The sequence below is a fragment of the Equus przewalskii genome, chromosome 10, assembly GCF_037783145.1.
Source record: "Equus przewalskii isolate Varuska chromosome 10, EquPr2, whole genome shotgun sequence".
Lineage (NCBI taxonomy): Eukaryota > Metazoa > Chordata > Mammalia > Perissodactyla > Equidae > Equus > Equus przewalskii.
Window position 1 is genome coordinate 22,678,694 of NC_091840.1, and position 23,799 is coordinate 22,702,492.

At 55.4% G+C, this 23,799-nt stretch overlaps 1 protein-coding gene across 2 annotated transcripts; it reads right to left on the reverse strand.

Moving 5' to 3' along the window:
• Window positions 1–477: 477 nt before the first annotated feature.
• ERBB2 (erb-b2 receptor tyrosine kinase 2) lies at window positions 478–23,643 on the reverse strand. Of its 2 annotated transcripts, XM_070562075.1 has the most exons (27): window positions 23,140–23,643; window positions 16,676–16,827; window positions 15,307–15,520; window positions 14,444–14,578; window positions 14,070–14,138; window positions 13,763–13,878; window positions 13,493–13,634; window positions 12,512–12,631; window positions 12,061–12,187; window positions 10,418–10,491; window positions 10,240–10,330; window positions 9,840–10,039; window positions 9,342–9,474; window positions 9,167–9,257; window positions 8,329–8,489; window positions 6,511–6,558; window positions 5,040–5,178; window positions 4,836–4,958; window positions 4,441–4,539; window positions 3,981–4,166; window positions 3,691–3,846; window positions 3,497–3,572; window positions 3,030–3,176; window positions 2,529–2,626; window positions 2,131–2,319; window positions 1,599–1,851; window positions 478–1,462 (listed from the first exon to the last, which is right to left on the reverse strand). In XM_070562075.1, the coding sequence occupies exons 1-27, from the start codon at window positions 23,210–23,212 to the stop codon at window positions 1,107–1,109; spliced, it is 3,768 nt and encodes a 1,255-aa protein (XP_070418176.1). In that variant the 5' UTR covers window positions 23,213–23,643; the 3' UTR covers window positions 478–1,106. The 2 variants fall into 2 exon arrangements, with proteins under 2 accessions (XP_070418176.1, XP_070418177.1); XM_070562076.1 differs by lacking the exon at window positions 3,691–3,846 and having other exon boundaries at window positions 23,140–23,498.
• Window positions 23,644–23,799: the final 156 nt, after the last annotated feature.

Genomic DNA, 23,799 nt, shown 5'->3' on the forward strand with positions numbered 1-23,799 from the left:
TTTTTATGTCCAGTCTGGGGGTGGGGGATGGGCACAGAGGGCAGCCCAGCCTTTACACCACCAGGGAGGCTGTGCTGGGTGGGTGGGCTTTTTCTGGATAGCTACTTCTAGTTTAATGATCTCCTCTCTCATAGCCAAGGCAAGGAAAATGAGTCACACAGTAGCCACTGCCTCTTCTTTCCTCTACCCCTCCCCCACTGCTCCTACCCACAGGGGGAAGTCATCCCATTCTGGTGGGTGGCCTTAGGAATTCATTTTTTGGTGAGCAAAAGTGATCTGGTTGTCAGAGATCTCTCAGATCAGAATCCCAACTCTCAGATCCCCCAACCCAAAAGCCAGGAAACTGGAAGATAAGCTCTTCAAGCTTTCTCAAGATCCCTAGGGATCCTTCCAAGAAAAGATGAGTTGAGTCTAAGTTAGGAGGTGAGCAGTAAGGGATGGCACAGAGCCACCCCTAGACATAGGCCAGTTCCCAGCTGTTTTCCAAAATATATTTGCAAATGGAGATGGTGGGTGTGGAGAAGGGACATCCCTCCCCCAATCCCAGGGGTGCCCCTTCCACAATACCCACGCTCCCCGAGCCCTTATTTCATCTTTAAAAAAAACCCAAAAAACATAAGTAAAAACAAAACAAAAAAAGCACTCTGTACAAGAACTGGATCTGGGCGCTCCTGCTGCTCCCATCTTCCTGGGGGCAGTTAGGTCTCAGGGACAGTCTCTGTGTGGGTTGCTCTTCTTCTTACTCCCTTGGGGCCCCTTCCCCTCCTAGGCCCAGCTTCCCTAAGTCCTTCAGTGCCAAGGATCTGGAAGAAGAGACCAGACTGCTGAGCAGACTGTGTCTGTGGCATCCATTGGAACCTACAGTCTGCTGGGGCAGGGCTCCAAAATCACTCAAGACTCCCCAGTGCTGCTCCATCTTCCAACCAGGCTGGGCCCCTCTCAGCCACTTGGGAATTGGGAGTAGGCAAGAAAGTTCCTGGCATGGCAGGTTCCCCTTGAAGTGGTCCAAGGGCCCTCTCCCCGCCTGGTCCCGACATGGGCCAGAAGTCCGGCCGTCCCCACTCCCTAAGGGTTCAGCAGGGCCTCAGTGGACTTGGCTTTTGGGCTCACACTGGCACGTCCAGGCCCAGGTATTCCGGGTTCTCTGCTGTAGGGGTCCCTTCAAAGGTGCTGGGTGGAGAGCCCCGCTCTGATGGGTCCTGGTCCCAGTAATAGAGGTTGTCAAAGGCTGGGCTGAAGGCAGGAGGAGGGTGGGGCTGAGGGGCAGCTCTGCTCCGGGGTGCCAAGTACTCAGGGTTCTCCACGGCACCCCCAAAGGCAAAAACGTCTTTGACAACCCCATTCTTCCCGGGGGAGAGAGTCTTGGGCCTTTCCAAAGTGGCACCATCAGGTCGACAAGGAGACAGAGGGCCCTCTAGGGGCGAGGGGGGCTGCGGCCGAACCTCTGGCTGGTTCACGTATTCTGAAAGGGCAAGAGAAGGGGGCTTGTCAGGGGATGGAATCCACGTGTCTGGGCTACTACCACTGCCCTCATGGTGGGCTGAGCACCCCCAACTCCCCCACCTCCCAATCTCTCAGCTCAGGCTTGGGTTCCATACCAGGCTGGGGGCTGCAGGACAGGGGGGCAACATAGCCGTCAGTCTCCGGGGGCAGGGGTACTGTGGGGTCCTCGCTGTACCTCTGTAGAGGGCTGGGGTCATGTTGTGGGAGGCTCTGCAGCCCCTTGGCTGCCCCCATTCCCAAGTCACCATCAAACACATCAGAGCCAGCCCCTTCTGAAGGTGCCAGTGGAGACTTGGGGGGCTCCTCCTCCGAGGGCTCCAGCCCCAGCGTCAGCTCACCACCGCCACTCTGGGGACGAAAGAGGTCATGATGGGAGTCATTCATGGGTGTGGGATAGAGACTCCATGGGAGGTGAAAGGGTCACAGGAGATAAACAGAAGTCACCTTTGGGGTATGACAGTCACCGTGGAAAGAATGGGGTCATGGGTTGGAAGGCAATAGGAATCCTCCTTAGGGATAATGGGGTCTCCAGGAGAGGTGATGGTTGTGGGGACATTGGGCTAGGGTCCATTGGGGTTGGGAGAGGTAACCAAACACACCCAACACAGTGTGAACGAGGGCACTGACCCTGGAGGATGAGCTGCGGTGCCTGCGGTGGGCTGTGCCCCCAGCACCAGGAGCAGGGTCCGGGCAGAAGAAGCCCTGCTGGGGTACCAGGTACTCCTCAGCATCTACCAGGTCCCCCATGTCATCATCCTCCAGCAGCGAGCGGTAGAAAGTGCTGTCCAAGGGGCTGGCAGGGCCCAAGTCCTCATTCTGGGGAAGAGGGAGACAGAGCATGGCAGCCTCTCCCCAGCTCAACAGGCAGCCTCCCGAGGAAGGCTCAGGGAGGACAAGAGGGATGATGAGTCAGGTCAGGGCTGGGCTTGGAGGCCTGGGACCCAGGAGTCATCTCCTTTTCCACCCTCTGCAGGAGAGTCCTCTTAAAGTCATAGGCAGGGATGGGGAGCAAATGCCCCCGGTACCTGGATGACCACAAAGCGCTGGGGGTCCCTGGCCATGCGGGAGAATTCGGCCACCAACTCCCGGAACCTCGGCCGACATTCAGAGTCAATCATCCAACCTGGGGACAGGAGGGAGCTCAGCATCTCAGCTGTGGCTGCAGCCTGTGTGCGGGCCCCACTCCCTCCCTTTGCAGTCTGGTCTAGACAACCCCAGTTACTAGAGTCCAGAGGCCTCAGCTGGTAGAAAAGAAGTACTAGACTCGGGTCCTGAGCCAGAACTTTGAGAATCTCTACTAGTTTCCCCTTTTATTTTGCGTATGAGTCTCTTTCGAGCTGGTCCTTTAGAGCTCCTCTGGATTGGTACTGTAAAAGGGAAGCCAGAACCTTTTGAGGCTCCTTTAACCATATCAGGGCCCCTGGGTCCACATCCTGCTCTTGGCCCCCTCTCAGGTCCCTTGTAGGCCCCTCCACCCAGGACTTCCCACCCCTCCTCCAGGCAGTTGGCACAGCTCAGCCACGCACATTTGACCATAATCATGTAGACATCAATGGTGCAGATGGGGGGCTGGGGCAGCCGCTCCCCCTTCTCCAGCAGGTCAGGGATCTCCCGAGCTGGGATCCCATCGTAAGGTTTGGCCCCAAAAGTCATCAGCTCCCACACAGTCACACCTGGGCAGAGAGTTAAGAGTTGGGGGGACAAGAGGGATCTTTAGTGTACTGAGCCCCCAAAGGCTCTGCCCTAGAGCCTGGAACCACGGGGAAAAGAGGGGAGGGACGCCAAGGGGCAGGAGCCACACAGTCTTTCCCCAATCCCTGGGAAGTGCACAGACCCTGGCAGACTGAGCTACTGGCAGCCCCTTCCTTCCCTCTCACATTCACGCTAAGGCGTCTCCGTTAATTCTCCCCATCCTGGCTCTCATCCTTCCACCAACATCTCCCCCAGGGCCATGGCTCCTTGTCCATCCCTTCCAACCCTCCTCACCACGCACCATAGCTCCACACATCACTCTGGTGGGTGAACCGCCGGCGGAGAATGGACTCCAACGCCATCCACTTGATGGGCACCTGGGAGAGGAGAGGAGGAAGTCCTTAAACTAGGTGTGGTGGGCAGGCGGCTGTTCTCAGAGTTTTCCCAGAAGCCAGACCCTACTCCACCTCGCCTCACTCTGCTCCCTCCTCTAACCTTGCCCCCATCCGCATGGTACTCTGTCTCGTCAATGTCCAGCAGCCGAGCCAGCCCGAAGTCTGTAATCTTGACATGGTTGGGACTCTTGACCAGCACATTCCGGGCAGCCAGGTCCCTGTGCACAAGCCGCACATCCTCCAAGTAGCTCATCCCCTGGGATCAGAGGCATCCCTGTGGACCATGCTCTGGCCACACTCTCCCAGGAAACCTCCCCATCCTAGCTCTGCCTGGAGACAGAGGCGCACCTCCAAGGGCACCTGCAGAGTCCAGACCCCCTAAGTGCATACCTTAGCAATCTGCACACACCAGTTCAGCAGGTCCTGGGAGCCCAGGCGGCCGCGGTGTTCTCGGACGTGGTCTAGGAGGCAGCCATAGGGCATAAGCTGTGTCACCAGCTGCACTGTGGATGTCAGGCAGATGCCCAAGAGGCGGGACACATATGGAGAGCCCACACCAGCCATCACATATGCTTCCTGGGGGCAAGGGTACACATTGAGAAGGTACGGGAGACCACAAACCCCCAGCACCACACACCCCTCCTAAGGGCTGAGGCAGGACGGGGGACCCTCACCCAATCTAACTGCATCCCTCATAAACCAGAACCATGGCCCACAGATTAGAGAGGTTAAGAGTTGAGGTTTGGGGAATCATAAATTGTCTCCCAGGAAAGAGAGAGAGACCAGAGTGCAGACCTGCAGCCAGGGGGTCCCTCCTACACTCCCGGCTGGAGAGGGTGGAGGGGCTTACGTCCAAGATTTCTTTGTTGGCTTTGGGGGATGTGTTTTCCCTCAACACTTTGATGGCCACTGGGATTTTCACATTTTCTCCATCAGGGATCCAGATGCCCTGGGCAGAAACAGGAGAACATGAGCAGGAAGGGGGCCGGCCAGATCCAACTTGCAGTGGTCCAGAAGGTCACTACTTGTGCTCCGAATACCCTTCCCCATCCTTAGGCCAACCCCACTATTGAGGAACAACCCTCCCACTTAGGCCCATCCTCCACTCCTTTTCCCCTTGTTCCAACCTCTGTAACTGTTCTACCAAAGAGCAGGCCCCCCCACCCCCTGCTCCCCTCCACTCTTGGCCACACCCCACCCATCCTCTGAGACCGCCCACCCCAGAACTTTGGCCCCACCCCTGACCTTGTAGACTGTGCCAAAAGCTCCGGATCCAAGCACCTTCACCTTCCTCAGCTCTGTCTCTTTCAGGATTCGCATCTGAGCCTGGTTGGGCATCGCTCCGCTAGGTGTCAGCGGCTCCACCAGCTGGGGTGAAGGGATGGTGCATCAGTGTCGGGGACTGAGCTGCAGACCCAGATGGGCAGGGAGGCCCTCAGACTGCCTCACCTCCGTTTCCTGCAGCAGCCTCCGCATCGTGTATTTCCGGATCTTCTGCCGCCTTCGCTTGATTAGGATGCCGAGGACCAGACCAATGACCACCACCAGCAAAATGCCCACCACAGCAGCAATGATGGATGTCACAGGGCTGGGGGCGGGAGCCAGGGTCAGGGATTGGGGACCAGTCTGGGGCAGGAGGGATGAAGGGGCCCCATGGAAGGGCATGGAGGTCAATAGCGTTTGGAAAGGGAAGTTGGAAGGGTGCCCCACAGGTTCTGATCCTCTCTGCCCTACTCTAAAACCTCCCTTAGCTCCCTACTGCCTCCAAGATAAAGACTAAACTCCTTGCTGGGCATTCAAAGCCCTCTCCATCCACATCTCCAAATTGTCTATGCTCTTGCCCATGGTTCTACCCTAGGATTCTCAAATTTCCTGACAAAAATCACCAGGGAGCTTGTTAATATGCACGAGTCTGGAGCCCCACGTCCAGAGATTTTGACTGTGGTATGGGGTGGGGCCCTGGAATGTGCACCCAGTGATTCTGAGCTTCCAGCCAAATTTTTCACCCATAGGTCATGATTTTCCACAACTCTTAGCCTCTGCACAGACTGCTACTTCTGCCTGGACCACCATTTCTCTGTGGGATCCTCCTTCAAGCCTTGGCTCATCCTGGGAAAGAGGGAGCTCCTGGGTGTTGACCCTGCATCGTGGTCTGCCTGGCCCCTCCCTGGTTTAGCCAAGGGCTGGCACATTGCCAGCCTCTCAGCAACGCTTGTTTAACGGACAATGACTGCCTAGGACAGACTCCAGGCTGTTTTTCTCCCCAAAGCCCTTCCCAAAGCGCCCCACTGCCTAGAAACCAAGTCCAGCCCTGTGGCCTGGTGGTGAGGGAGGGCCTCTGCCCTCCAGATCTGGCCCTACCCTGACTTCACGCCTCACTCCCTTCTCTGTGCTTTCTCAATGGCCCACCACACCAGAACCTTTGAGCAAAAACATCCCAGATTTTCCTGACCCCTCCCCCAAAATGCCACCTGGTTGCCTTCCCCCTAATGCAAGTGACATACCTGCCCCTTTTTTAAGGCGTGGCTCAAACGCAGCCTCCTCCTGGAAGCCTCCCGCCACCCACCATCAAGAATTCACTGTTCCTCCTCAGTGCTGCAGCTGCACTCTCGTCTCTATCTACCTGGAGTCCCGGGGAGTTGAATGCCACCTGTGTCCCTTACAAGACATCTAGCTACTCGAAGGTGGGGAGGCGCTGGGTGTCTGCGCCATCTTTTCCTGTTCCCCACTCCCCCAAGCATCCTGAGCAGGTCCTCCATCCACTTGTTAAAGCGAATTGAGGGGAGGATCAACAGAGCAAGAGTGGGCTGGGCTGGGATATATGTCATGTCAGGAGACCCCATCCCTGCAGCAGTGACCACCCAGGGGCTGGTGGGGGACTGAGAGGCAACGTGGGGTGCGTCCTGGGGATCAAGCTGACCTGGCTCTCTGTTCGGCGGGACAGCCCCTGTCATCCAGGTCCAAACAGCTGCAGGAGAGAGAGTCCCGTCAACAAGGCTGGGATCCACCTCCTGGGCTCACTCCAGCCTCACAACAGCCTCACAACAACCCGGGAGGTGGGTGTGGCTGGGTTATTACCCCAGTTAACAAAGGCAGAAACTGGGCTCAAGGTCATCAATACTCTTTCTACCACCCCACGAGGGGAGTCCTCCTCCAGCCTGCAAAGCCACGTCCCCTGCTCCCCTGCACGTCCCTGTGGGGGGCTAGGAAGTGGAGGGCACCCAAAGGATCAAGTCCAAAAGATCGACTATTCCCTCCATAAAGGAATAGCAAGGCAGTAAACTGGCACAACTTTTGCAGGAGACAGTTTGGCAAAACCTATTAAATGTCTGTGACCCAGCAGTTCCACCTCTTGGGAGATACCCTAAAAATGCCAACACCTGTACTCTAGGAGGCATGTACAAGACGCTCACTTGTACATAGAGCTCAAGTGCAATAAGCTGTAAAAGAAAAAAGGAAACAAGCTCAATCAATATCCCTCACACAGGGACACGGTTAAATAATACTACATCCACGCTGCAGACTGAATCGTTAAAAAAAAATAGGAGGTAGATTCGTGTGCACTCACAAGCGGGACCTCCAAGATACATAAAGGGGAGTACAAAGTGCAGAACAATTTGTAGGCTGTGATCCTATTTACATTAAAAAATGCACACACGCAAAACCCAAAACTGATTATATATGAGTTGAACTATATGAAACTATTATCTCTTGATCATTTTTGACCTACAAAAACAGCAACCTTATATGACTCAACCTAATATAAATGCAATATATGTTTATGTAAATGTGTAGACAAAAGCCTGGAAAGACACACAGCCAGAGTGAATCTGGTGGTTCTCCCCGGGGAATGGAGAGACTGGGTGGACGGGGAGTGGAAGGACAGGGCACATTTGCTCTGCAATGTTTATACTTTTATGTTGTTGAAAATGTTTATCACAGCGCTGGCCCGGTGGTGTAGCGGTTAAGTGCACACGTTTCACTTCGAGGGCCTGGAGTTCGCCGGTTTGGATCCCGGGTGCGGACATGGCACCGCTTGGCAAGCCATGCTATGGTAGGTGTCCCACATACAAAGTAGAGGAAGATGGGCACAGATGTTAGCTCAGGGCCAGTCTTCCTCAGCAAAAAGAGGAGGATTGGCAGTAATTAGCTCAGGGCTAATCTTCCTCAAAAATAAATAAATAAATAAAATAAAATGTTTATCACAAGGATGTATTCATGTATTTCATGTGCAATTAAAGACAATCAAATGAAAAAAATAAAAAGAACAGGGTAGATCACCATGTTACGACATGGAAAAACATTGCAAAACTCTGCTAAGTGAAAAAAAAGCAATTTACAAACAATATGTATGATCTCATTTTGGTAAAAAGAATATATGTTAGAATGTAATATGCACAGATAAAAACAACTGAAGAGTAATAATATTTATATTGATACAATTAAACATATTTTATATGTCATAATAATATATAAGCATGTGCACAGATAAAAACAACTTGACAAAAAATATTACAAATTATTAATGGTGGAGATGGAAGGGCTAGCGACATTTATATTTCATGTTTTCATTAAAAAATTTTTAACGTTACTTTTGTTATCAGAACAAAAAAAAGATACGAAGAAGTAAGAGTCTCAGAGTAAAAAAAGGCAGAGTTGTCCCCCTTTTATAATAAGAGCTCCAGAGAAGCTCCTGGAACGATGCCCTCCTTTCTGCAGAAAAGGCCCTCAGACTCACGAGTGGGTGCAGTTGATGGGGCACGGCTGGCACGTGCCCTCCTCATCTGGGAACTTCCAGATGGGCATGAAGGAGAGGTCAGGTTTCACACCGCTGGGGCAGCGAGCCACGCAGAAGGGCGGGTCCTTGTAGTGCGTGCAGGCCACACACTGGTCAGCCTCCTGGGAGGGATGGAAGGGTTTGTGGAGGGCTGGCACCGCTACCCCCAGGGCAGCAGGATCAGGCCCTTGGGTCCCCTTCCTGGTTCGCATGGCCACTCAGCAGCACGTTCACCCTGCTCCTGGGACCCCTGTTCTTCACCCAGCTCCCCCTCGTCAAAGTTTCACCCCCGAGGTGAGGGCTCAGGTGAAGAATGGCAGGCCTATTACCTAACAGGAGGGGGCGTATTCCCTGAGGCACAACAAACAATGATAACAGTAACTAACATGGAGAAAGCCTTTCCCGTGCCAAAACCTATTTTAAGAAATTCTTACTACACCCCAGTAAGGGAGGTGCTAGTATAATATTCACTTTACAAATGAGCAAACCAAGGTTGGAAGCAGGGCCTGGATTTGAATCCAGGTAGTCTGATGCCTAAGCCCACAGGTCTGACCATCTTGCCACAGCCACAGCCAAGAACACAGGCTTCCTGGGATCTTTGCATAGTCCCAAGGGTCTCAGGGTCCACTACACAACTCTTCCCCAGCATCCCAGCCTCCTTTCACCCTTCTGCTGTTTGGGCCTGAGTTCGGAGCCCTCTCCAGGGATATTTTACCAGACTCGGCCAGGCCTCTGGCGATTCCCCAGCATCCCAGCCCTTGCTTCCCCTCTCCCAGCTCTGAGCCCACCAGCACCTCACCGATCCAAAGCAAGTCACTGAGCCATTCTGGGGCTGACATTCGGGGTGGCACGGCAGACAGTACCTGTCCTTCACATATTCCCGGGGGAGCCTGAGAGAGGGGACGGCTGGTGAGGAGATCTGGAAGGATCTCCCATGTACCCCTCCAGCTGCCCCCCTCCTCTGCCCCGCATACCCCTGCAGTACTCGGCATTCCTCCACGCATTCCTGGCCCCGAAGGAACTGGCTGCAGTTGACACACTGGGTGGGGCCCGGACCCCAGCAGTGCCCGTGGGCGCACAGCGGGTAGCAGGCCAGGCCCTCGCCCACTGCAGTGAGGAGCAAGGTGGCAGAGGGGACTCTTAAGGGAGGCTCCAGGTCCACATGAGCCAGGGTAAGAGGCTGTGGGGGTGGCTCTGGGCTGGAGGGGTGGGGTAGGTACAGGGCAGTGCACAGAGAAAAAGAGTTCTGAGGTCCCAGGAACAGGGAGGAAAGGGAAGGCAGGGTTGCGAAGACAGTGTGGCAGGACCCTGCTAGAAGCCATGACAAGACGTCAAGCCAGCCAGAGCTGTGTCAAGAATGGTGCGCCAGGAAGGGGCAGGCTGCACAAGTCCCAGATTGCTGCTGCTAGGGGCCGGTGGTTACTCCTGCGTGCTGGCAGACGGGGAGCATGCAGCGCTGGGCTCCATCTTACCACACTCGTCCTCTGGGCGGTTGGCACTGTGAAGCAGGGCCTGGTGGGGGTTCCGGAAGAGCTGGGCCCAGGGCACCGTGTGGACGAAGCAGAGGCGGGCATTGTGGTGGACAAGGGCCAGCCCGCTGCCCAGTTCCTGCAGCGAGCGCAGCCCCAACCAGCTGATGCCCAGCCCTTGCAGGGTCAGCGAGTAGGCACCACTGTGGGAGGAGGAGTGCTCAGCTGTGGGGTGGACAGTGTGCCACCGATGCCGCCCTGGTCAACGAGGGCTGCCCTCCCCTTCCTCCTGTCCCCAGCACACTCTGCAAACTCCCATCGAAAGGCTGCTGCTGGAGTCCTGGGGAACGGGAGCACCCACCGCGCCCAAAGCTTCTCCCAGGCCCCCTCCCCTGGTGCTCACTCATGCAGAACTCGGCCCCGGATTACTCGCAGGTTCTGGAAGACACTGAGGTCAGGCAGGCTGTCTGGCCACGCTGAGATGTACAGGTAACCTGCAGGCACAGGGTGAGGTTAGGGGTGTGGGGATAGGACGAGGACCCCCCACGCCCTTCAAAGCAGGATGCAGAGGCAGAGCCCACCTGTGATCTCCTCCAGGGTCTCAAACACTCTGAGCTGCTCAGGCTGTAGCGGGGCAGTGTTGGAGGCTGGGTCCCTAGAAGGAGGATTAGGAGAGGAATCAGCTGGGCCAAGAAGGGGGTAGGCGTGACCCCCAGAGCTGGCCCTGCCATCCTCCTCCGCCCTCCCCTCCATTAATGATTTCACTTAAACCCTTTGCCCATCAAGCCCAGCTATTCCCATCCTAAGCTTCAAAGCCCAGGCCCTGGTTTGGCAGGCTCCACCAAATCAGTATTTACAGCCTTTGATCGAGAAATCCTACTTCTAGGAATGTGGCCTAGAGACACTGGCCTTTGTTCCCAGAGGCATGTCCAAGGCTGACTGTAAAGGCAAAAATTGAACATGACCTAAATATTCACCAGTAAATAGAGGAGCTGTTTGATACAATCCTGATCTATCCAGACTATAGACGAAAAACTAATTGAGGGGAGCTTAGTATCTGCCAGGCACTGTGAATATTAAGTCATCGAAGCTTTATAACCACTTTATGAGGTTGGAACTATACTGCCCCCATTTTACAGATGAGGAAACTAAGGCACAGTAAGGTCACATGACTAGTAAGTGGTAGAGCCAGGTGTCAGGCCCAGGCAGTCTGGCTCCCAAGCCCAGGCTCTTAGCTGCTACTCTGCAGCCACCTGCTCCACGGCTGGTGATAGGACGAGGCAGCTCGACTCGAACTGTCGTGACCAGCTCTCCAAAGCAAAGGGCAGACAATACTCGCAGTAAGCTCCCATTTACATAAACCCCTCTCCCCAGCAAAATCACTAAGACTGTCTTTCTCTGTGTGTGTGTCTGTGTACGTGTAAATGGTCTAGAAGAACACGCAATCTGTTAGCAGCGGTCTTCTCTGGAAAGGGGAGTGGAGGGGAGAAGTGTTGAAAGGAATTGTCTCCTTTTTTTAATAATATTTTTATTGAAGTACAATTCACATACAATAAAATGCACAGATTTTTAGTGTACGGTTTGCTGAGTTTTGACAAATGCATTCACTTGTGTATCCACCACCTCAACTGATATACAGAACATTTCCATCACCCCAGAAATTTCTTTTGTGTCTCTTTCCAGTGCCCCCACTCTGGGGCAACCACTGTTCTGATTTCCATCACCAGAGTGGTCTGCCTATCCTAGAACCTCACATAAAGAGAACCTCACAGCGTGGACTCTCTCGTCTGGCTTATTTCATTTAACATAGTGTTTGAGACTCATGTTGTTGTGTGTATCAGGAGTTCATGTCTCTTCACTGCTGAAAATTCCATTGGGTAGACACAACACCGTTTATTTATTCATTTACCTATTGACACACACTTGCGTTATTTCCAGTTTGGGGCTATTACAAATGACGCTACAGTGAACTCAAGGAGAATTTCACTTTATCTGGATGGCTTGCCCTCCATACAAGTGCATGTTCATGGATAACATGTAATTTAGGAAAATAATCCCCCCAAAGTCCCTGTTCCCTCTGGTTTCCCACCTTCTTCCTTTGCAATCCCGGCCTCCCGCCTCTGTCTCCCACCGTCCCCAAGAGATTCTGCCACTTCCGGACTTCAGGATTCAGTGACTGCCCTCATGCTGCCTCCACCCCTTGTGCCACTCCGAGTATCCTTACCCCTCAAAGCTCTCCGGCAGAAATGCCAGGCTCCCAAAGATCTTCTTGCAGCCAGCAAAGTCCTGGATGTTGGCACTGGTGACCGCCCTCACCTCCCGCAGGTGTTCCATGCCCAGGCCATAGCACACTGCGGGGAGAGGGGCCAGTGGGGAAGCGGCCATCTCAGCCCCCACACCAGGACTGATCAGCCCCCACATGGAACACCAGGAACTCAACCCCCCTGGGGTCCTGTCCACAGTCCCCTCCTGGGGCCACATGCCCCCTCCCGACACTGGCAGGAGATATGGGGGAACTTGTGGGACTGATCTGGGGAGGGCCAGGGGCAGAGACAGTGGGAGTAAAGGACTGGGTCCCAGGAGGGTCTGTGGAAGGGTGGGACAGCGAGCGAGGCCAGGCTAGGTGTGCAGAGGGGCAGGAAGTGAGGTCTGGCTCAGGGGTGGCCAGTGGGTACCTCGGGCACAGGGCTTGCTGCATTTCTCACACCGCTGTGTTCCGTCCTCAGCTGTCACCTCTTGGTTGTTCAGGGGACAGACCAGGGTGCAGGATCCCACGTCCGTAGACAGGTAGTTGTCTGCGGAGATCGAGATCATGTGACCACGAGCTCTGGCCCTTCACAGTCCACCATGAGGAGTGTCACCGTGCCCAGGTAGTACAGTAAGAACCGTATCACCCGATACTGAAATGCCCTTACTCTATGTCCAAGCACGTGACATTCATTTACTCCTCATAACAGCCCTACGTGATAGGCACTGTTAGATTCCCCTTTTGCCAAAAGGGAAACCAAAGCACAGAGCTTTATGTAAATTACTCAAGGTCATTGTGCTAGTAAGTGGAAGAGCAGGATTTGAATCCAAATGGTCTGGTTCTACATTCTGTCCTCTCACCCACCACGGCGAGGTGACGAGGACTCGAAAGCCCACTCCTGTCTCCTGTGAGAGAAAAGAGGTCCCCAGGTCCGAGGCCAGTCCCTAAATGCCCATCGGTAAATAGGGAAGCCGTTAAATAAAACTCAGATCTACCTAGACTATAGAATAAAAATTAACATTTAGGAGCGCTTAGTATCTGCCAGGCACTGTTCTAAGAGCTTATGAATATTAATTCATCCAAACTTTATAATCACCTTATGAGGTTGGGACTATACTGGTCCCATTTTACAAATGAGGAAACTGAAGCACGGCAAGAAGCTCACATGACTAGTAAGTGGTAGAGCCAGGTGTCAGGCCCAGGCAGTCTGGCTCCCAAGCCTAGGCTCTTAGCTGCTACTCTGCGGCCACCTGCTCCACGGCTGGTGATAGGACGAGGCAGCTCGACTCGAACTGTCGTGACCAGCTCTCCAAAGCAAAGGGCAGACAATACTCGCAGTAAGCTCGCACTTACATATACCCACCTCCCCAGCAAAATCACTAAAACAATGTTTCTCCCAGGCACTCACAAGGACAGGCGGTCACACAGCTGGCGCCGAAGGTATACCGGCCCTCAGGGTTGGGCATGGACTCGAAGGTGTCCGTGTTGTAGATGACCAGGGATGGGCAGTGCAGCTCACAGATGCCGCTGTGGTTGAAGTGGAGGCAGGCCTGGGGGCACAGGCAGCTGCTGGTCACTGGGCTGTTTTTCCCTGGTGTGCAAGGGGCAAGAGGGCAGTACCAGGCAAGGTGCGCCACCCCTTGCACCCCTTATGGGGTGGGGCCCGGAGGGCACGTACCAGGCAGTCGGAGTGCTTGGGGCCTGTGCAGCCGGCAGCACACTGCTCATGGCAGCAGTCGGTGGGCCGCGGGCCCTTGCAGCGGGCACAGCCACCGGCACAGACAGTTCTCGTCACTGTCAGGCAAAGGGCAGGATGAGGGCTGGGCGGCAGGCAACCCAGGCGCCAGTCTGTCACCAGCATCTCTTCCAGGGGGAGACTTCCTGCCCCAGGGAAGACGCCCGAGGCCGGGTGTCCCACCCTCCCATGTCACCTTTCTTCTCCCCAGCCCGTGCCCCCCCAGATTCTGGGCCTCCCTAAGACTCACAGTTCTGACAGTCCTCGGAACTTTCTCCCCAGCAGTGGGAGGGTCTACAAGCTGGAGAACAGGGTTGGCCTGGGGAGAGAAACAGAGAAAGAGTGAGAGAGACAGAGACCAGGAGACAGAATGCACAGCGAGGGAGAGACCCAGGCAGGAAAACAGGGCTCCGAAAACAGAGGCACATCCTCGAAGCAGACGGAGACAGGACAGAGGACCACAGAGATGAAGAGGCACAGAGAGACGGCAGGAGGGACTGAGAAAAAGGAAGTGGGTGGTGTAAGTGCGGGGTCGGTGGGCGGGGGGATGTAACGCAGGAGGTTGGGGTCATTGGGCTGTCTGAGAAAGAGAGGAGGCCACAGGTGGGGAGCAGTGTGGCTTACAGGCCCGTGAGCGGTTGGTGTCTATCAGCGTGAGGGTCAGCTGGTTGTTCTTGTGGAAGATGTCCTCCCACAAAATCGTGTCCTGGTGGCAGAGCTGGGGGTTCCGCTGGATCAAGACCCCTCCCTTCAAGATCTCTGTGGGGCAGGCAATAATCACAGGCTTATTTCTCCGTCTGTCACCTTCTGCCCTCCCTTGGGGCCCATCTGCCTTCTAAATGGAGAGCCAGACTCTTAAACATGCCCCAGGTTCCCGGGGCACAGAGAAGACACCTTCAGCATCTTTTAGCCCTACCAATACCACCCCCTCCCTCACACACAGGAACAAACCAAGATCCAGGGAGGAGGGAGTTGTCCATGTCAGGATCCAGATGTCCAAGTCACTTTCTCCTCTCCTCCTACCTCTACTCTGTGCACACTGCTTAGCAGTTAAAAGAGAGACTCTGGAGTCTGAAACCCGGCCTCACCACTAACTAGCTATATAACCTTGAGCAAGTCACTTATCCTCTGCAAACCTCAGTTTTCTCATCTGCAAAATGCGAATAACATTGATGCTTCCCTTGCAAGATTGTAGCATGACTGAAATGGGATCACCCATGCAAAGCATCTGGCACACCCTATCAGCTCCAGGGTTGCCATGTGCAGTTACACAGGTTGTTCACTGCCCATGTGTACTCAGCCAAGAAGTGGCCTGCATCCTACTTCTTACTGTGTGGGCTGGCAAAAGCTGTGACTTCCTGGGAAGAAGGGAAATCTTTTTCTAATCTTCACAAGGGCACCTTCCCTAGCTCCACCTGCATCCATCCAGAAGGGCCCTAGTTAGCTCTCAATAACCAGGAGAAAGTTTCAATGATAATGATGACCACCTGTGAGGCTTCGAAGCTGTAGCTCCCGCAGCCCTCCTGGGACAGCCCCTGTAGCAGAGGTGGCATTGTCCAGCAGGTCTCCATTGTCCAGCACAGCCAGGGCGTAGTTGTCCTCAAAGAGCTGGGTGCCTCGCACGATTCGCAGCCTCTGCAGTGGGACCTGTCTCACTTGGTTGTGAGCGATGAGCACATAGCCTTGCACCTCCTGGATATCCTGGGAGGGGACAGCGTAGGGAGGGGCTGAGACAGGCCTGGGCCCTGGAACGTGACTACCCCCCTCAAGGCCTCCTCAGGCTTGCCCAGTGCTTGCGGCTCTTGGGCAAGGCCCCCATCCACTGAACAGTCCTGCTCCCTCATGCATAAAACGGAGATCAAGGCCGCCGCTCCCCACCTCCCCGAACCAGATTCTCGTATGATCAGGAAAGATAATGGCACGGGGAGCACTTTGCAGACTGTGAGCAAGCACCCAACCCTCTCTGCGTCTCAGTTTCTTCATCTGTAAAAGGAAAGGCCGGAACAAGATGATGTCTGCGATTCAACAGACCAAGCATCGCACACACGGCCCCACTCTAGGGCACCGTGGACACAACCCAGCTGTCTGGTTTCCACTCTCTTGATGCTTTCAATACATTTCCCATTTTATTTTCAAAATGGGCACCCCAGGGGGAGTCAAAGCATGCCTGTTGTTCCCAATATACAGATAAAGAAACTGAGACCAAGTGAAGCCAAGGGCCTAGACCACATTCCCATGGCTTGTCAGTGGTGCAACTGGACCTGGAACTCCCATTTCCCATGAGCCCTTTCTCTTTTTTTTTTGAGGAAGCTTAGCCCTGAGCTAACGGCTGCCAATCTTCCTCTTTTTGCTGAGGAAGACTGGCCCTGAGCTAACATCCGTGCCCACCTTCCTCTACTTTATACGTGGGACGCCTGCCACAGCATGGCTTTTGCCAAGCGGTGCCATGTCCGCACCCAGGATCCAAACTGGCAAACCCCGGGCCGCCAAAGCGGAACGTGCGAACTCAACCACTGCGCCACTGGGCCGGCCCCGAGCCCTTTCAATACTCCAGATGGGAGAGGGACAGTGGCCAGGGCAGTAGGACAGGGGTATGCAGGAGAGGAAAAAAATTTAGCAAAGGAACAGACGCACTCCACCCAGATATGTCCACAGCCAGCCACGTTATAGAGAGGGAGTCAACCAGTCTTTCAGTACAATGGGTAGGGGTTAGATATCAGAAAGGACTTCCCAGCTGAGGAACCAGAACAAGAGAGGAAATATAGGGCAGGGGCACCCTCTTCTACCACCCATCTATAAGCAGAGGGCTCAGCCCAGTTGGGGGCAGAGCCTGGCTGGGCTGCTCATGGGCCTCACCTGCAGGAAGGAGAGGCTGGCGCTGGCTGGCAGGTAGGTGAGCTCCAGGTTACCCTGCACCACCTGGCAGCCCTGGTAGAGGTGGCGGAGCATGTCCAGGTGGGTCTCAGGACTGGCTGGCAGCCGCAGCTTCATGTCTGTGCCGGTGCACACTGGCAGGAGTAAGGAGATGGGTCAGAGGACACTACCCACTGAGCTTCTCCACCCTGGCCACGTCCTCCATACTCAGTCCCTACAGTTGTGCAATCTCAGACAGTGAGAAAGCGCAACTGAAGGACCCCTCCTCTCTTGTTACACATCTCAGACAGCAAGAAAGCACAACTGAAGGACCCCTCCTCTTCTTCCATAAGGTCCAACAACAAAAGAGAGTTCTCAAGTTTGGGAAGAGGAGGGAAATCAGGGGAGAGGCTCCTTCTGACTCGACCCATCCTCAGTATCCAGAGAGGGCCTCGTCCTGCCAGCCCTAGGGAGCTTGCCCACCCCATTCAGAGTTTTGGCTGGCAAAGAAAGCCTCCCTTTGTCCCAAAGGCACGACTCAAGGCCAAGGGGTAAAAATCACCCAAGAGAGGCAACGATGAATCATGAGTCCTCTGGATACCCCCTGCCCCTCTCCCAGGCAAACAAACTCAGGGCATTCCCCCCGCCCCATTCCAACGCCACCCACATGCCAACCTCCTGGCAAGGAACACTCACCCCCACAATGCCACCCAGAAAGCGGGAAGGAGGGTCAGCTGGAGTCATATCTGGGGCATGGGGACCACTGGGGGCTTGGTCCCTGCAGGGACCTCTGGAATTCCCCCAGGCAGAGAAAAGGAGCATCAGACCCTGACTGTGGGCATCGGGACCTACGCTGCAGATACTAGGCCAGAGTGATGCCTACTCCAAAGGCTCCTACGCTGGTACCTCACCCTTGCCACCTCCTCAGGGCAAGACTCCAGAACCAGCTGGCAGAATCTATGCCATGAAACTCCTGCCACAAGGGCACTACGTCAGCCCTGTGTACCTGCCCGGTGCCAACCATTGGCCCAAGGGCATCAAGACGAACCACTACCCTGGCCCCCCTGGACCCTAGATGGGTGTCCCAGAGACCAGAAGTGCACGCTAAGTCCAGGAACACTACAAGGGGTAAACTACCCCTGGTGAGGGGTACTTTGGGCAGTGGCTGGCACCATGCCTGACAGCAGGCGGGGAGAGTAAGGTGCCCAGTTGAACCCGTTTTTCTGCTCTGGTGAGAAGATGAATCATGTAGTGCGTCTTGCTCAGGAGGGTGTGCCAGGAGGAGGTGGGTGGAGGGCACCCCCAGATACACAGTCCCACAGGTGCCTGAGCTGCCCAGAATTCCTGTTGGTCGCCACTCCACCTCCCACGGACTCCATGCAGAGTCAGGGGGACGGCATGGTGGCTGACTTCAAGGTCTGACACCAGGGCTCGTGCTCCCCCAGCAACTTGGAGCCTAAGGTCAAATCCTAGGGAGTAATAAGAGATACTCCTGCCTCCAGAAAGCTAGGGAAAGGCTGGTAGAGCAAGCCCCTGGGGTGCCTGCCTGCGCCAATGGCTAAGAGCTGGCAGCCTCCCACTAACACCCAGAGTGGTCTCTGCTCCCACCCTTCTGGGCAGATAGGGGAGGAAGGGGAGGACCCAGAAATAGAACTCAAGGGTCCCTCCCCCCAGACTCCTAAGAGAAACAGGAGCAGGGGGGTGGCAGGCCAGGCCCAAAATAACGCCCCACTGCCAGGACCTCCCCCGGCCTCGGCAGCTTCAGCTGCTTTGTAGGCACAGCTGTCTCCAGGCCCAGACCCCAAGGCCCTGGCCCAAGCCTGGGACAGGGACAGGGAGAGCTGGGGCAGGGGCTGTCTCCACCCCCTGCGGACCTCTGCCGCCTCTAAGGGACACAGCTGTGGCAGCCAGGCAATAGGAAAACAACAACAATGGGAACACTGGGAGCAGCAGCATTAACTGAGTGCCTACTGTGTACTTAGCAGGCATTCGGAGTAGCCTCAGAACATCCTCCAGAGGCTAGGACTGCAAACTCCATTTTGCAAAGAAGGAAACGGAGGCTGACAGGGGTTATTCTCCCAAGATCATAAAGCTTGTGAGTGAGCAATAGAGGCAGGATTTGAACTCGAGTCTGTCTGACGTTAGAGCCCACATTCCTTCCACGAGGCCTAACTGCACACATACAAATTCACCCCACATCCCGCACAAAGGTAAAATACACACCAACTCTACTGATGCCACAGATAAACATTACAGGCTCTGGGCTGGACAGGGTGGCTGGGCTGGGCGGGAGGACCAGAAAGAGCAGTAGCCCCGCCTCACTAGGGAGTTTGTGTCTGATTTAAGTCTGATTAAAACTCTTTGCAACAGGTCGTAAACTTGGTACCCTGAGACCTACTCCCAGGGAGCTGGAGGCTTGTGGGCTGACACCCCCATCAACCTGACAGGAAGCCTAAAAAGCCCTCTTGACACCTCCCCTACCTCCACCTCCCTCCCCTTCACCATGGCCCTCCCACTCCCCCATTTCCTCCCCAGTCTCCCCCTCCCCAGTCCTCATCACAGTCCCCATGTCCACCCCACCCCCATTGATTTTCTTGGAGGACATGGCACCCTGCTCCACACTGGGGAGTTCTTTTGACTCCAGGACACCTACCCCTCGGAAGCCCCAACCTCCAGCTCTCCAGGGCAAAGTCAGTATGACGCAGGACCAGCCCAGAGCCAGGGCAGGGCACACAGTGGGCGCCAGGTAAGTGTTTGCTGGATGAACGAATGAATGAATAAATGAATGAAGTCCAATCAAGAGTTTCCAAAGCAAAAGGGACCAGTTGAGATCATGGTGTCCATCCCTATGCTCAGGGGCTGGTCAGGGTCGCCCATGTCCCTTCAGCTGGACTTCAGCAATCAGGGTTTGGTCCCAGCTCTGAGGGTGCTCTCCAGTGGGTTCTCTCCTCCTCACCAGCCTTCAGCCCCAACTGCTCCTCTTGCTTACCACACGAAAGTCAATATTTCCTTTGGTTTCCAGGAACATACCTGCATCCCCAAAGCTCCCCTCCCCCAGACCCACGGGGCCAGAACCCATTCTTGCGACGCCAAGACTCACCCCACAGCCACCCCTGGTGTATCAGGCCTGATGTCAGACCAGAGCCTGGGCTCAGGGTCATTAGACCAGAACCCTAGCCAGGCTGCTCACTGTGTGACCTTGAGGACGTGCCTGGACCTCCAGGGCAGAGGCCAAATCAGATTCATCTGTATGCCCGGCCATGCCTATGACTTAGTAATGAGTATTTACTGACCTGAACTTGGCTGTAAGGAGGGGATAATAAAACAATAACAACTCTTACTCTCTGCAGGGAAGTTAAATGAGAGTTAAATGAGATAATGAATCAAAAAGCAGTCTGTGAACATGACAAGGCTTTGTCAACAAAGCTGAGGCAACACCAACATTGGCTGTAGTAATTCCCCCACTCCCTGAGAGAGCACACGCCCCTCGCCCTACCCTGACTCTCTTCCCAGGGGGACTCTCTTCCCAGGAATGGGGAGGGAAGGTGGCCTAGCGAGAGATGGAAGTGTCACCCCAAGGGGGCTTCCCACAGGTTGAGGTGGGGGAGGGGGCTCTCCTTCCAGATCATTCCAGCACCCAGGGGCAGACACAACTACCTGGGCCTGCCACCAGCCCCCAGCCCCAGCCCCACACTGGTCCTTCATGCTTCCTCTCCAGCTTCTCCCCTGCCCAGAGCCCTGCAGGTCCCACTGGCCTCCACCCAGCTCCTGCCCTCAGCCCCCTGCCATGCCAGGAGGGTCCAAGTGGATGGCAGACATGAGCTGAACAGGGAGGGAGAGGACTCTGAAGCCAAGAGGAGACCTAGAGGGGACCGTGCTCACCCCACTTTCTATAGTCCAGATAAGGGAGGTCACTCATCTGAATAAGAGTAGCACCTGTACCCAAGTCTGGCCACCTGGCTGCCCCTGAGGCCTTGTTCAACCCATCCCTGTACAGATATGGAATGAGACTTTGACCAGCTCCTAACACCTCTTTATTAGAGTCCAAAAATGCCCTGGACATTACTGGGTCGCCAGGAAGCCCTGGCTAAGTCACCTCCTTCCTTTGAACTTCAGTTTTCTTATCTGTGCACCTCCCTCACAGGATTGTTGCAGAGAGAAAATGAAACTGTAATGGAGAAGAACATGGCACACAGGAGGCATGCTGTCGTTTTTAAGTTAAGGCTTAGGAAGTTCCTACAGCAGGAGTAGGGGTAATTCCAAACCAAGAGAAAATAAGAAGTGCTTTGTATGTGGAATGCAATCTATTTTCTCTCTTTGCATTTGATCCCATCTTTTCAATTGTTTTTTCCTGAATATTAAAATGAGGTTACTTTCCCTAAGCATAGTAAAAAGAAGGAAGGAGGCTGTTGGGGGAATCCTATGGGAATTAAAATATGAGCTTTGCAAGATAAAGAGGATGTGTTTGCTGCACTTTACGAAACTCTGACCTCCAAGAAAGGATCTCAGCAAAACCCTGACCCTCTGGGCCCTCCCCCCTCTCCCCTTCCCCCACATTCTTGCCACAGCCCTCAGTCCTGGGACATAATGGGGGTGCTGGAGGCAGCTGGGTGGTGCGTTGCCATTTTAACCATTCCCTGCACAACACACAACCCAGCAGTGCAGGTTGAGGGGTGAGGAAGACCCGAGGAGGCCACAGTCGTCGGTGGGGGAACTGACCCCTCAGATCCCAACAACCTGGCTCCTCTCCACCTGCTCAACTCGCAGGCCCAGGTGAGGAGGGCAGCCAGCCTGGCCTCACCCTTTTCAGCAGAAGGTCAGGGGTGAAGACACCCGCCTGGAAAACAAGAAGGGGAAGGATGGGCTCCGGGAAAGAGGAGCCACCTTCCTCAGAAGGAAGGAAGGTGTGGGGCCACCTCCCGCTGTTTACAGCAGATCTGGCCCAGCACCTCGAGGGAGTTCCTTGAGAGGACAGAGTTCAGCCAAGTCCCCAAGTCAGCAGGGAGACTGCTGTTTGGCAACACAAAGCCCAGACACACAAACACACAGACCACACAACTCAAGAACACTCGAGAATAGATGCCCCTCAGACAACACAGCAACGCTCTGCTCTGACAGAAGGGCCCCGGGGCAACACACAGACAGGATAACACCCACCCCTTCTCCAGACTCCCTGACCTATGGAGACCACCCACTACTTCCAAAACACTCTCATTTTGTCTTCCCACAACCCTGTGGTGCAGGGAGCAGGGTCCCACATTGTTCAAGGTAGATTTATATAGTGATTGCAAATGTGTAGTCGGAGGTCGCACTGTCTGGGGTCCAATCTGGGACTCACCACTTACTTGCTGCTACTTAACCTCTTTAAGTCCAGGTTTCACCCGGAAAATGGGAGCAGCAGCAGGACGTCTCTTATAGGGTTGTTCTAAGGGTTCAAGGAGGCAACAAACGGGGAACACCCGCTCGGTGCCCGCACTGAGTCTACTTCCAGTACACATACCTCTAATCATTGTTGCACACGGACTGACAGGCAGATGGGCAGGACACACACTGCACCCCCCACAAACACGCACATCCCCCTTCCCCACATACAGCCAGAAGAAAAGGGCAGGACAACCCAGCCCTCTGCATACCCCTGTCTGGTCCTGTTTCTTAGCCTCCCTCCCACCTCCAACCCCCCAGGAATCACTCCCTCAACAACTCTCCCACTTTAAGCCCCAGACCAGGAAACCCACCGCCACCCCTCCGGGGCCCATGCTCTCCAAAAGTCACAAAGCCCTCAGTCCCTAAACGGGCCCTAAAGGAAACGTTCAAAACAAACGTCTCCTCCTCCCCCACCCCGACTCCGGCATGAGGCAACTCTGCAGTCCGACTGGCCACTCTCTCCTCCCCGGCTCGGGCTGGACAGGTTGCGTCCCCCACCTCCCCACCCCCCACACCCCGATCCTGCCCGAAGCTGGAGTAACTAAACCCTATCGGCCGATGGGGGGCGCGGAGGGGGCAGGGGGAGGGGCGGAGAGAAGAGACCCCCGAGAAATCCAGCTCAGTCCAGTCTGGAGGCGGAGGCTGCCAACTGGAAAGGCTTTGAGATAGCTTGAGGGGGCTCTAGAAGGGGGAACACGAACGAACACACGCATGCACCATGCGATACACCCTTTGAGGGAAAACTTTCTGAACAATTTCAGAGAACTTTCTTGACAAGTCCCCGGAGCCGTCGCGGAGTCTGGGAAGCGCCCGCCTCTTGAATGGGACATCTAGAGCCGCTCAGCTGTAACTGACCCCCCCGTCCCACCTTCTTTTGCCCCCTCCCTGCCGAGGACCGGCTGCTCCGAGCGCCTGGACTGTCAGAAACTTCGGGTCGGGGAGCTCGTATGGCCCCCTCTGCCCCCGCGGGCCCGGGGATTTCGGCGGGGGTCCCAGGCTGCAGGGTCCCGTCCTGCTCCATGCCCACCCCACACCAGACCCACCTTGGGTGCCCGCGGCTCCGGGGGGCAGGAGGGCGAGGAGGAGCCCCCAGCGGCACCAGGCCGCCAGCTCCATGGTGCTCACTGCGGCTCCGGCCCCATGGCTTCGGCTGGACCAGGCTGGGAGGGCGCCGGGCGCGGCGAGGGGAGGGGGCCGGGCGCTCGGCGCCGGAAAGGGCACCCTGCGAAGGGGCGGGCGGCTGCCTCGGGGGGCTCTTCTCGGCTCTCTGGGCACGATGGGCACGATGGAGGGGAATCTCAGCTCCACAACTTCATTCCTGTACTTCCTCAAGGCAGCCCTCCTCCTCCACCTCCTCCTCCTCCTGTGATTGGGAGCAAGCGCGCTCACAGCTCGCCCCCCCCACCCCCTCCAACCGCATTCCAGCAAGTCCCTGGGAGTGGCAACTCCCAGCTTCACTTTCTCCCTCTCTCGGCGCAGGCCTGGGGTGCGTCGCTCCCAGCGCTCGGACGCCCGGGTTGCCTGCAGCAGTTCTCACCCATTCCCATGGAGAACCCCTAAAAGGAGAGGAGGGTGCTCGCACCGCCTTCGTCGGGAGTCTGGAGCAAATGCTTTAGGCTGCCATCCTTAACTTTCTTTTAAGTCTCAGGTTTTATCGTAAACATTCCTGGCGAGTCTGCATCCTACTCCATCACATGCCTTGT

Bases quoted from the DNA above. Each gene is read 5' to 3' on its own strand.
- ERBB2 (XM_070562075.1), bottom strand. From the start codon at position 23,212: ATGGAGCTGGCGGCCTGGTGCCGCTGGGGGCTCCTCCTCGCCCTCCTG. The intron at 8,490-9,166 runs GTGAGGTGCTGG...CATCCCTCCCAG, and splicing joins CAGTGACTTGCTTTGGATCG to GAGGCTGACCAGTGTGTGGC. The intron at 1,463-1,598 runs GTATGGAACCCA...TTGCCCTTTCAG, and splicing joins GTCCTGCAGCCCCCAGCCTG to AATACGTGAACCAGCCAGAG.